The sequence below is a fragment of the Nycticebus coucang genome, chromosome 12, assembly GCF_027406575.1.
Source record: "Nycticebus coucang isolate mNycCou1 chromosome 12, mNycCou1.pri, whole genome shotgun sequence".
In the NCBI taxonomy this organism is placed as follows: Eukaryota; Metazoa; Chordata; class Mammalia; order Primates; family Lorisidae; genus Nycticebus; species Nycticebus coucang.
Genome location: NC_069791.1, coordinates 25,410,561 through 25,424,190, shown reverse-complemented (window position 1 = coordinate 25,424,190; position 13,630 = coordinate 25,410,561). Strand labels below are relative to the sequence as shown.

Here is a 13,630-nt window from a genome sequence, read left to right as displayed (position 1 = left end):
AACATGGAATGAGGCCAGGAGACAGAGAAGCCTCCCAGGTTCTTGCACATCAACATTTCCAATCTTATATCTTGCTTCAGCCTCTTTGTTGCATTCACCTTGTCCCCCAAACGTACCCTATGCTTTTCTTTCTTGACTGATTCCCTTTCTTAGAAAGTACTTTCCTCACTTCTACTAAAATAGTCTTGAAGTGCAACACACCATTTCCATGGGCACAAGCTTTTGGCTTCCCTCTGTGGAGGATAACCAAACCTTCTGAATTCATTAGCCATTTCTCACAGCCTCTCTTAGCAAGTTCAACCTCACCTTAGTTTCTCCTTGCTTTGTTTACTGGAGTTTAAACTCCCCTCACCTTTCCACCCACAACATCTGGAAGGGGAACATACAACAGGGACTCCATTTTCATGTCAAATAAAAGACTAAACATAGTACCCCAAATCCTATCCAAGACTTCCCACACAGCTCAACACTAGGAAGCTTCATTTAGAGATCTCTACAAAACATTGCTCCATTTCAAAAATCACAAGATTCAGGTATGCTGAATAAATCTTGCTATCTTAAATCATGTGATTTGTCAAACGAAAGGAAAAAAGTCTAGGTGTCCCAAGCTGACAATCCTGAGAATGCTGAGAAAAGAACCCTGGTCACCTGACTTTAACAGCAAGTTATTTGTTGAAGGGTCCTGAAGGCACAGTTTTCTTTTGAGTTGGATTTGAGGTGTTACTTTGGACTTTAATATGCCAACCCAAAATTTTACTGAGAGCTCTGCCCTGCTTCACTAATTAACAGTCCAATAAACAAGCATAAAGGAAAGTTAGCAACGACAGAGTTGACTACAAAGTACAGTGAGTTGCGTGTTAGGCTCATGGTTCCCACATGTGGAGTTGAATCAATGAAGACTGCTTCCCTTTCCAACCCACAGAGAAAGGGCAAAGGCATACACATCAAACAAGTGGTGAATGCACAGATGGACAGCAGCCCCAGGTTTAAAGTGCCTTTCATCAAGCCCCAGCCATAGGGAAGAAAATACTTCAACAGCACCCCAAGGGAAACAAAAAACTGAATTATGAAATGAAACATTATAAAAGCATCAGCGGTGTGTCTCAGAAAAATTACTAGTGAGATTTAAGTCACAACCCCCCCTTTCCCTCAAAACTGCTTTCTTTCTAATAATACGGAGCACATTCCAAATAGCTTTCCTCTGCCAAGAACTTGCCAATTGTACCTCCCCTGCTCAGCAACCCGGGTGAAAAAAAATCGATGTTGGGGGGACCTTAACGCGTTCATTTGTGAAGTAAATTGCAAACTTCTATCTTGCTGGGCATTTATCCACAGGGGGAGTAGCTCCTAAATGAATTTAGGAAATGAACAGGACCTTTAACAGATAATTTGCCTCCCCGCTGGAAAGCAGGAGGAGCAAAACCAAAGGGAATGCGTGAATATGAATTCAAAGGAAAAAGTTAGAAAAATAGGAAAATGGACTTCCCTTGGGAAAAGGATGAAAGTTGAGGCAACACACAGCACAGAAGCAAAAAGAGATGCCATCTACAGATAAATAACTAGGAAGGAAAGGGGGGACAATAAACAACAGTGTGACTCCGGAATTAGTTAACTCTAAAAAATGTTTTACTGGTACTTTACGACTGAATGGGTGCAAAGCTGGTAACTCTAAGAAAGGAAAAAGACTAGCAGTGGACTAACAGAGTGGGACAGTGCCGGAGAGACCCCTCCTAAACTCAAGAAGTGGCATCAGGTTAGGCTGGATCAAGGGAAAAGCAGGTGATCAACTGGGTTTCTGGAAGTGCTGAGAGGCGACAATCCGCAGGCTGACTGGTCTGTGGGAGACCACAAACTCCAAGTGGGGCTCGGGACAATGACACCCCCACTCCCACCTCCCAAAGAAGCCTTTGAGGCTGTACTCAAACGGATGGGCTCTGGGGGCCAGAGGGTGAAGAATTCTCTGGTCGTGGTGAGACCCGACGCGGGACCCTGGAGGCTCAAAGGGAAGGCAACGACCAGAGTCAAGGGCGGTGACACCGGGTCCCGGGCGCCCTTCGCGGAGCCCGAACTCACCGATGCCGAGCCCCACGACCAGGCGGCCGGCGAGCAGTGTCTCCTTGTTGTTGGCCGCGGCCAGCACCGCGGAGCCGGCAGTGAAGAGGGCACTGGCCAGGAGGATGGCGGCGCGGCGGCCGAAAACTCCGTTGAGGGCGCCGCCGGCCAGCGCCGAGACCGCGGCCGCCCCCACCGTGCTGGACACGAGCAGCTCCTGCCACAGCGCGTCCAGGCTGAGCTGCCGCTTGAGCAGCAGCATGGCCCCGGACACCACCCCGGTGTCATAGCCAAACAGGAAGCCGCCGAGTGCGGAGAAGACTGCCACCACGTACACGAAGGCGGGGGTCTCGTCCTGCTGGAACTGCCGCCGCGCCGCGCGCTCCAGGTCCCCGACGCCGCCGCCGCCGCCCGCGCCCGCGCTCTGCAGGCTGGTGCTCGACTCGGCGGCCGCCAGCAGGCTGCGCTCCCCCGCCGCGCTCGCCGCGTCCGGCTCCTGCTGCTTCCTGCGCCGCTCGCCCATGAGGCTGCTCAGGCTCCGCAGCGTGTACTCCACATTCTCGCTCGCCTTGCGGGACATAAGGCAGGGGCCGGGGCTTCCCGGGAAGACGAGGCTCCGCGGGCCGGCAGTCTTGGCGAGCTAGACAGCCCGAGCCGGCGGGAGCAACGACCGCCGCTTCCTCCTCCCGGCTCCTGCTGCCACGGCAGCAGCCGCCGCCACGGCCGCTCCGGGTAGAAAGTTGCTGCCCGCCGCGCTCCGGCGCTGCGGAGTTGGAGCCTGGCGGGTCTCACTCCAGACTCACGCCCCGCGCCTGCCGAGCTGGCGCTGCGGAGCGGCCGGGAGGCGGGGCCGCCGGTCACGTGCAGCCCCGGGCCACCGGGGCGGGGCCGCCGATACGCCCCACCCCTCCTTGGGCGGGGTCAGACTCAGCCCGCCCCAGACCCCTAAACCCCACCCTCCCGGTGGGGTGCGACCTCTGACCCAGGCTGCTTCGTTTAGGGCTCTGGCACCTGCCGGACAGCAACGATGAACAGCCACGGTTAGGAGGGTAGGGAGACAGCCCTTCAACCAGCCTGACTCGCCTTCTAACAGCCTGCAGATAGGGCTGGAAAGGGCCTGGGGAAAAACAAACTGGTATAGCACATTCCCTTCCTATTATAGTATTGTGACATTAGCTCGTGTGGTCTACTTCCCTAGCATTAAATGTGTTTGTTCTGGAACAATTCAGGACGGTGTTCTCCCATTTCTATAACTAGTTCCCTCTCCCATTGCCAGTTCTTCTTCAAATTATGCTTATTTTGATTTTTTGAGACGGAGATTAACATCTCTGCCCAGTGGATCCCAAACCTCCTTCCATGGATCTCTGATCCCTAAAAGAAAATTCACATATATGACATACATGTATTACACTTTTGTGTAACCACTGTTAGAAAGAAAACCCAAGAATCTGACTTGAGATTTGATAGGCAATCTTCCCCTTCCTCCCCCACCGTGCTAACCAAGAGGAAGGTTATCTTCTCCTCTGAGAAATCTCAACTCTTCCTCTCCAAGAGGAGCTACTTTAATTGCCTCATTTGCACAAAACAAAGCCAAGATGAAGTGATTTGTGGCCGATTTTTTTAAACTGTCATCTCGCAGTTGTTTGTTTGTTTGGAGCCCCACCCCCTACTTAAATATTTTGTACATTACTTCATAGAGGTCCACCTCGGGAGAGAACGATGACTTTGTCCGTCCCTCTGATTTGCTTTCATTCTTCAGGCTAAAAGCAAGAGATAAAGCTTCTATTAGGATTCTATTCCTACAATTTCAGTGCTCTTTTATTTCCCCTATTTGAGCAAACAGTTTCTTAGCCTAGAACCTATTTTTCATGGAGGCTAAAACTTTCTCCCTTTGGAGAGAAAGAGTTTGACATTCTTGTTTGAATGAAAAGATACAGTAAAATTTGCTAAAAATGCTTTCATTTGGATTATCAGTCATGATTATCTCCATTAATACCGCATTTTCCTTTCCAGCAACGAGGAAAAATAAATTAATGAACTCAGATAGCTTAACTGTTTAAATTTAACTTTATTGTATAGCTTTTAAAGCAAGCCTCTACCGTCATTCCTACGGATCAGTTACGCAAAGGGTGTGCAGATCTGAAGCAGTGAACACTTTTCATGTTCAGACCTTGGAAAAGATTAAGGTGGGAGCGCGCCTTTTTCTGTGCCTACTACTTTATAGTAAAACTGCATCCCCTGGTGGTGAACTCATTCACATGGCTTCTAAAGAGAAAGGCTTCCCGGATGAGAAGCAGCTGGTGCTGTGACAGTTCTCTCTTGCTGAGATGAAACAAGCTGACTTTTCATTGCAGCTGATGTCATGAGCACCTTGGCTCCTGAACATACCTTACTGGAAATTCAGCTTTTTGGTCACAGAACACTAACTACTTAAGATGCTTCTGTTTCATATCAGGGCATTTATATACCCGCAGTCAGGTTAGATCTGCAAAGAAATGTGACATGAAACAAGGGCATCAGAGAGTTACACAGAATTCTTCTTAGCCCTTGAAAAGCCAAGTTCAGTTTAGCACTACAGTGTGGATCTAAAATGGAATTCCCTGAAGGCTGTCCCAGCGGCAGATTCTGGTAAAGTGGAAAGCCCATGGGCTGAGAATCAAAAGATATGTCATCTCTATTGTTGTTTTACTGTAGAACTTTCCACAAACCACTAGATTAACTTGTGCCTTATTTACTTTTTTCTCATCAGTAGAGCAGATGATAGTGCAGCAACTATTCACTGACTAGAATAAGTGTGAAAAGGGCTCGGCACCTATAGCTCAGTAAGTGGGGTGCCAGGCACGTACACCAAGGCTGGCGGGTTTGAGCCCAGCCCAGCTACACAACAATGATAACTGCAACAAAAAAAATAGCCAGGTGCTGTGACAAAAAAATAGCCAGGCTCCTGTAGTCCCAGCTACTCAGGAGGCTAGGGAAAGAGGATCGCTTAAGCCCAAGAGTTTGAGGTTGCTGTGAGCTGTGATGCCACAGTACTCTACAGAGGGTAACATAGTGAGAATCTGTCTCAAAAAAAGTGTGAAAAGGTGTTTTTGAAATACAATTAATTGCTAAGGAGAGTAAATTAGAAGTGTCATTATTGGTTTGCAAAATGAGTTCTATCTAAGCAAAATATGCAGCTGAAACAATCAAATTCCATTTATAGGTGGCTGAAGTTGGTTAGAGAAATTAATATGCTATCCCTTCAGAAGAACCAAAAACTTTTAATTTGATAATATGAATTGTGTTAATTCATCTGCATAACTTGAATGGTATTGACAGATGGAAAGGTGCTTTTCTCTTCCCAGCGAGTATACTAACACATACAAATATAATTTAAACTAAATTGTGCAAAAGACATTCCATCAAGAGTGAGAATAGCCAGCCTCAATGTTCCCAAAAGAATGCTATTGTAATTTCCCCATCTCAGAATTTTTATAATGTGGACTGTGGACTATCTTAATACCTGGAACACACTAAGTGACCTTTGGGTATTTCTTATCTGATTTTCAGTAAGCGTGAGGCAGAGTTTCTTGATAGTGGAAGCAGGACTATTCACTGCTCTCTTCCTATGATTTTCTTAAGCTAGACAATACATTTTCGTAGGTGCAATTAGAGAAGCTTTATCTACAACTTAGCCCACAATTAAAGAAGAGCATCCCTAGTAAATGAGAGCAGGGCTTGTACCTGCCTTGTTCAACACCATTTCCCTTGAGTGTAGCACAGTGTTGACAGATATAGGAACTTAAATATTTTTTGCATGAACACTTGAATAGATGAATGAATGAGTGGTATCAGACTGTGTGGGACCTGTTTGACTTAGGTATTTCAGTCATCACTTTCCATCCCTATGTATAATATAACAAAATAATGAGAACTTTAGATAACTGAAAGTACCTCTGAAATATGACATCTAACCCCCTTTCCGTGTACAACTCAAGCAGTGGTTAGATTTTAACCCATCAAACAGCATATAAAGCTTGTTTATCCTTCAGAAGTACACAACATGTACATAAATTTCAATAGAATATACTATTTTGTGAACATTTATGAAAAGCAGTTTACTTTGCACTGTCTTTAACCATTGCCAATCTCAGTGGAAAAACACTGCATGCCCATACATAAAAATAGATGATCATATAAATTACTATATACCAAAGAATTCATAGAAACAAAGTTCTAGTCAAGTTCATAGGATAAGACAGATCAATGGGCTGAAATTTTTTAAATTCTTAAAGAAAATGGTATTTTTGCCCTACATATCAAGATAACATAAAAAACAAAATTGTAACAAAGATAGTAGTTTGATTCCTAATTGGTACCAAAGTTACTAACGAAATGTCAACTGATCAACTAAAAAATAAATAATTTTATTTTCTCGGGTTTTGCAAGGTACTTAGTTTCTACATTTATCTGGCATATTAGTGATCCCTTTCTGTTTTATTATCAATTTGGGGAGCCCTAGGTTACATGTGACAAAGCACAACCTCTGTGATTTCACCTTCAAATTAAAAACATCTTACACAGCTACTAACCACACTTGTAATCACTCTGATTAACCCTTAGTGTGGTTTGGCACATTATTCTAAAGAAACATTTACCAATAAAGAAAAATTGTGTAAATCCCAGAAGATAAAATAGGAATAAATACTTTGAAAATATTTGAAAAAAAAAATCTTCACAACTTTAAATCTTAAAGCTAAGTCAATATACTTATCAATCAATGGTCTTTCTTCTTGAAAAATTACTCTGAACTCCATAGAGAACTGCAAAAAGATAAACCACTTTGATAGCTCTTCCTAATACCAAACACACACACACACACACACACACCCCTGAAAAGAAAAAGAGAAAGATGGCTTCCTAGTGGGAAAAAGCACTCTTCAGAATGCAATCAAAAAAAAAAAAAAGAAAGAAAGAAAGAAATGTGTTTCTGAAATGAAGAGCTAAGATAATTGCTTTTTTTTTTTTTGAACCACTGATTTGTTATAAGAGATATTTGGATGAGTATTGAAAAATCCAGTAAATATATCACTGCCACTGGCTGGTGATGACAGATATTCATCAGGGAGTGCTTTGGTAAGAAAATAAGAATGTAATAGTGCATTGACAAGAAAAGCAAAGTCAATTTCTTTTGTATGATCTTTATTTTGTAAAATTGCCATGAACTTTCCATGCAGGATCCCCAGAGTAATCACGGCTATTTCTCATAGACCTACAGGCTGAGTATAGGCTCAGCTTTCAATTATCATCCTGATGGATGAGAGGCTCACAGTGTGAATGATGGGGGGAAAGCAGCCAATTAATATATACCCATAATTTAAAAACCCTTGCTGATATTAAAAAACAACACTTTGGGTTTCTGTTATACATTAGGTGTGCAGCAAAATTACTTTGTGTCTATTATTTTTAAAAACCTTATTTCTGCTTAAATTTTTTATGTTCTAATAGAATATATATATATATTTTAGTTCTCAACCAGTAGTAGACATTTATCATACTTGTGATCATGTTAGACATTTGGACACTTTTTCTCTGTCTAGGATATTGGATGAATTATGAGTCTTGTCTTCACTAAAATAGAAGACAGAAGCTACTTCCCCAATCTTCCCTGGAGTTAGGGTCAGACATGTGACCCAGGTTCAGCCAATCAAACACATTTGTACAAGACCTTGATTGAAAGAGAATAACATGTACTCTCCATAAAGTACATCCTCATAAGAGTGGCAGGAACTACCCAGAGAGACATACAGCCATACACATATATACACAGAGAGCAGCAGCAGTCCAATAGGGATGTGCCAAGTGCAAACTTGGCAGCAGGAGCTGCAGGGCCTACAGCAGCAGGGGCAGCAGGAACAGCAGAAATGTCTCCACTGCAGCAGCCATTGGCATAATTAGGGTGTAGTTGGAAACAGCCTCCAAGTCTAATTCTCTGGTTCTTGCAAAAATCTGAAGTTTCATGTATGTACTATATAAATATATAATATGCAACATTTATATTTATTGCACATATAATATAGAATAGCTATGGTACAAATGCCATGAGGGAAGAAATGAAAATGTACACTTGCAGTGTTCTCATACTATATGTGAAGTGGTAGAATATCATGGAAATGAAAGACGTGTACTACAAAACCTCAAACAACCACCGAAATAATGCAGAAGGGATTACAGCACTTAAGCCAACAAAAGAGACAGAATTGGGGAAAACCCCAATTCAATGTAAAAGAAGACAGAAAAAGAGGTACGGGCTATAAAAGAAAAATAGTAAGAGGGCAGATTGAAGCCAAACTATATCAATAATTACAATGAAGGTAAGTCGTCTAAGCACATCAATTAAAAGAGAAACATTATAAGATTGAATATAAAATGCAAAAGTCAACAATATGCTGCCTATAAGAAGCCAACTTTAAATACCAATAATATATTCAACATTACATATTTTACATATGTATTTGTTATATATTAAATACAAAAGGATGGATAAACATACACCACACTAACACTGTTCAAAAGCAAGTTGGCGGGATAGGGCCAAGATGATGGGCTAGAAGCAGCCTGCACATAGTGCTCTCAAAGAGAGAAGCAAAGGTGGCAAGCAGATGCCTGCCAACAGACAGGCATTCTTGGAAAGAGCATTGTAAATCATTAGAGGGGTGACCAAAGGCAATCAGAGTGAAAGAAAAGGTGACAGAGTGATCCACTTGGCAAGATCAAAAGGTACTTGGGGGAGTCATCCACACACATGGGGAACAATAGGAGAAGAGAAACCCAGGAAGCTGCCTGCTCAGACACTACAACCCGGGCTGTGAAGTGGCCACCAGCAATACTGCAGACCTATGGACTGTCGGGGATCAGCTTGGACACTGTGCAGTGACATTACACCAGAGAGCAGACACAGCGGGGACCTGGTAGCTTACATTCTTGGGTGACTGTAGCTGATAGCATTCTGAGCTCATGGGTCTGGAGTACCTGGTCTGCATAGGACTCAGTTTTTCTGCAGCAGCCTCTGCACCACCACTGCTGGACCCAGGAGGAGCAAGGAGAACAAACATTCTCATGCACCCTGTGACTGAAAGCTGGGCGTCACCCCCATGGAGGATTCCAACAGAGTGGGTGCTGCCAACACCATCCGAGAAGTCCTGCTGCAATGGCCTTGGTTGGATCTAGATGGGAGAGAACTCCAGCTACCCAGGGGCCCAGCCCAGCAGCCCTGTTACTATAGCTCCTTCGCTGCCACCCAGCCCCATGACTCTACCCTGGTGGCTCCCACATTACAATGTGGGCAGGACCAACCCCCACATGCCAATACTCCATAACTTACTTGCTGTTCACTTGCCACCACTGCACCTAAACTCAAGTGAACCAAAATCCTACATCGTGACACTTGCAACTACTACCCAGAAAGTCTCACCCATCTGCCACCGCCACCACAATGGGAATACCTGGGCAGAGAAATTTCTCACAATCTCACCATTCACAGAGAAGGACTTACCAAATCCTATACCCAAACTTCCAACAGAAGTCTGGGAAACCACCCATCACTCTGCAGGAAGATTCTCCAGGATCAGCTTAGACTATGACAATCAGAGGGGAACAATAAATGTAATTTACTGTATAAATATAAGCAAAAAGAAAGACCACATGATTATCTCAGTAGATGCAAAAAAAGCCTTCAACAAAATTTGTCAGCCTTTCATAGTAAAAATCCTCCACAGACTAAGCATAGAAGGAACAAATTTCAAAATTATAAATTTCAAAATTATAAAAGCCAACATCATACTGAATGAGGAACAGGTGAAAACATTCCCCCTAAGAACTGGAAAAAGAAAAGGGTGCCCATTGTCAGTGCTGCTATTCAACAGTGCTGGAAGTCCTAGCCAGAGCAATCAGGCAAGAGGAAAAAATAAAGGAATGCTCGGTATCACTAATCATCAGGGAAATGCAAATTAAAATCACAATGAGTTACCACCTTACCACTGCCAGAATGGCCATTATTAAAAAGTCAAAAAACAATAGATACTGGCATGGACCCAGAGAGATAGGAACAAGTGTACATAGTACATCTATGGAAACAGTATGAAGATTTCCCAAAGAAATAAATGTACACTTATCATTAAACTCAGCACTCCCTCTACTGGGTATATACACAAATGAAAAGAAGTCATTCTATCAAAAAGATAGCTGCACTCAAATGTTTATTGCAGCACAATTCATAATTGCAATGGTATGGAATCAACCTAAGTAGACATCAATTCATGAATGGATTATGAAAATGTGGTATATAGGTACATATATACCATTGAGTATGACCCAGCAATAAAAAGGAATGAAATAATGTCTTTTGCAACAACATGGATGATATTAGAGGCCATTATCCAAAGTGAAGTATCTCAGGAATGGAAAAAACAAATACTACGTGTGCTTTCTAATAATTGGGAGCTAATCTATGGACAAACATGGGCACAAAGAGATGGAAAGATCCCAGAAAAACAAGAAATGGGGAGAGTCACAGGGCAGTAACAAATAAAAACTGACCTGTTGGGTATAATGGCCACTAGTCTGGTGACAGGCACACTAAAAGTCACAACTCAAACATTACAAAATTTACCCATGTGACATAGCATCTGTATTCCCTTAATATATTTAAATTTAAAAAGGAAGTTAGAGTTGCTTTATTATAAGACAGACACTTTATGGGGGCAAGACATGATTACAAGAGGGACTTTACCTAACAATTGCAATCAGTGTAACCTGGCTTATTGTACCCTCAATGAATCCCCAACAATAAAAAATAATAAATAAATAAATAAATAAAATAAAATAAAAGCTTCAAAATACAAGATAGTGGTTAAATAAAAATAGTCATAACCACAATTACAGTCAGATATTTCAATATTCCTCTCTCAATAATCAATAGAACTAGTACACAGAAAATATGTGCATGATAAGACTATTAAATACTTAAATAACACTATCAATTTAGCTTAATTGACACCCTACCCAACAACAACAGAATACACATTCCTCTCAAGTCCACGTAGAACATTAACCCAAGTTAGACTGTATCCGGACTGTGAAACTAAACTGAATAAATTTACAGTGATTTAAGACATTCGAAGTATATACTTTGACTGTAATGTAATTAAATTAAAATCAACACCAAAAAGCCCTCAAATACATATTTAGAAACTAAATAAAACACTTGTAAATTAACCACGGGCCAAAAAAGGAATTAAAATGAATATTATAAATTATTTTGATCTGAATAAAAAGGAAAACACAACAAATAAATGTGTATAATGCTACCACAGCAAGCACTAAGGGGGAAATTTATAACACTATGTTTCAGTAACAGAAACAATAAAAGATCTCCAGTCTGTAACCTCAGCTTCAAACTTAAGAAACAAGAAATAAAAGAACAAATAAAACTTTAAGTAGAAAAAAAGTTAAAGAGGGAATTAATGAAATGGAAAACAGAGAAATAATAGAGAAAATCAATGAAACTAAAAGCTGATTATTTAAAAAGATCAATAAAATTGATAATCCTTTAACAAGACTGATCACGGACAAAAGATGGAAGACACAAATGATCAGTATTAAGAATGAGGGAGGTTAAATTATTGTACATCATGTAAATTTGAAAAAGGTAAAGTAATATTATAAATATTTTATGTCCCCAAAATTTGATGAAGTGGATATACTCCTTGAAAAAGATAAACTATCCAAGCTGATTCTAAAAAAATAGATGGTCGGAATAGTGTTATATCTATTAAGAAACTATCTGTAGTTTAAAACATTCTCTTTTGAAAATTGTAGGCCCGGTCAGCTTCACTGTTGCAGTCTACCAAACCTTTAAGGAAAAAAATACATAATTCTATACCAACTCTTTTAGAAAATTGAAGAAAATAAATGCTTCCCAGTACATTGTATGAGCCCAACATTATCCTAATTCTCAAACAAAAGACATTATAAGAAAGCTTTAAAATCATTTCCCTGATATACATAGATAGAAAAATTCTAAACAAAATTTTAGTAAATCAAATCCAACAGTATTTTAAAAGCATAATACATTATTTTCTGGTCCTTTTCTTGTTAAGGTTGAAGACTGAGGTCATTCTATCCAGTATAATATAATTAAGTGAAGAAAGGACAATTTCTTTAAGTGATTCTGGAAAATTTGGATATCCACATGCAAGCAAAATGAACTTCAATCCACACTTTATATTGAATACAAAACTAATTCAAAATAGACAATAGCCATAAAGGTAAAAAATTAAAACTAAAAGTCTTCTAGAAGAAAACCTGGAGAAAATCTTTGCTGCTTGGTTAGGCAAAGATTTCTTAAATATAATACCAAAGCACAATCCTTAAAAAAAAAAAAATGATTAATCAGATTTCACCAAAATTAGACACAGGAAATTTCTGCCTTCAAAAGATAATTTTTGTTGAGCTGGAACAGGTTTTCTTCTAGAAGACTTTTAGTTTTAATTTTTTACCTTTACGACTATTGTCTAGAAAAAGTACCCAATGTACTCACCCTTATTATGAAACTAACGTAGGACCTTCACATGAAAGCTATAACCCAGTTATAACCTAAGAATAGGGAGAAAGGGGAAAGGGAGGGGAGGGAGGGGGGAGGGAGGGGGGAGGGAGGGGGAAGGAGAGGGGGATTAATGGGATTACACCTGCGGTGCATCTTACAAAGGTATATGTGAATCCTAGTAAATGTGGAATGTAAAGGTCTTAGCAAAATAACTAAGAAAATGCTACAAAAGCTATGTTAACTAATGTGATGAAAATGTGTCAAACGATCTATGAACCAAGTGTATGGTGCCCCACGATCATACTAATGTACACAGCTATGGTTTAATAAAAATAAATTAAAAAAAAGATAATTTTTGTTTTAATTAAACTTGTTAATTTGAGATAATAGATTAATATGCAGTTGTAAGAAATAACACACAGAGATTCTGTATCCTATATCCAGTTTTCCTCAGTGGTAATGCCTTGCAAAATTATAGTTCAGTATCAAAATCAAGATTTTACAATGATGTAGTCAAGATACATAACTTTTCCATCACCACTAGGATCCCTCATGTTGTCCTTTTATAACCACACTGACTTTCCTCTGCCCTCACCTTCCCTTTTCCTTAACCTTGAATATCACTAATCTGTTCTTTTGTTCCACATTTTGTCATTTCAAGAGTTTTATTTAAATGGAATCAGACAGTATGTAAATGCTTGGAATTGACTTTTTTTCACTCATCCTAACTATCTGGAGATTTATCCATGTTATTGAGTGAGTATTATCTTCCTTTTTATTGCTGTGTAGTATTCCATGGTATGGGTAAGCTGTAGTTTGTTTAACCATTCATCCATTGAAGAAGATCTGGGATATTTCCGGTTTGAGGCTATTATTAAGAAAGCTGCTATAAACATTTGAGAATATAAGTTTTCACTTACCACCCTTTTAGAAAAAACATACAATAAAATATTTGCAATGGAGGGTTAGGCAAAAAGTTCTTACACTTGAAAC

At 40.6% G+C, this 13,630-nt stretch overlaps 1 protein-coding gene across 1 annotated transcript in view; it reads right to left on the bottom strand.

Moving 5' to 3' along the window:
- The window catches only part of SLC2A13 (solute carrier family 2 member 13), a 361,921-nt gene extending 359,024 nt beyond the window's left edge, over positions 1-2,897 (bottom strand). The window contains exon 1 of the mRNA XM_053557369.1: positions 2,074-2,897. Within this exon, the coding sequence (XP_053413344.1) occupies positions 2,074-2,632 (559 nt within the window). The 5' untranslated portion in view covers positions 2,633-2,897. The remainder of the gene's footprint in view (positions 1-2,073) is intronic.
- Between the last annotated feature and the right edge of the window lie 10,733 nt (positions 2,898-13,630).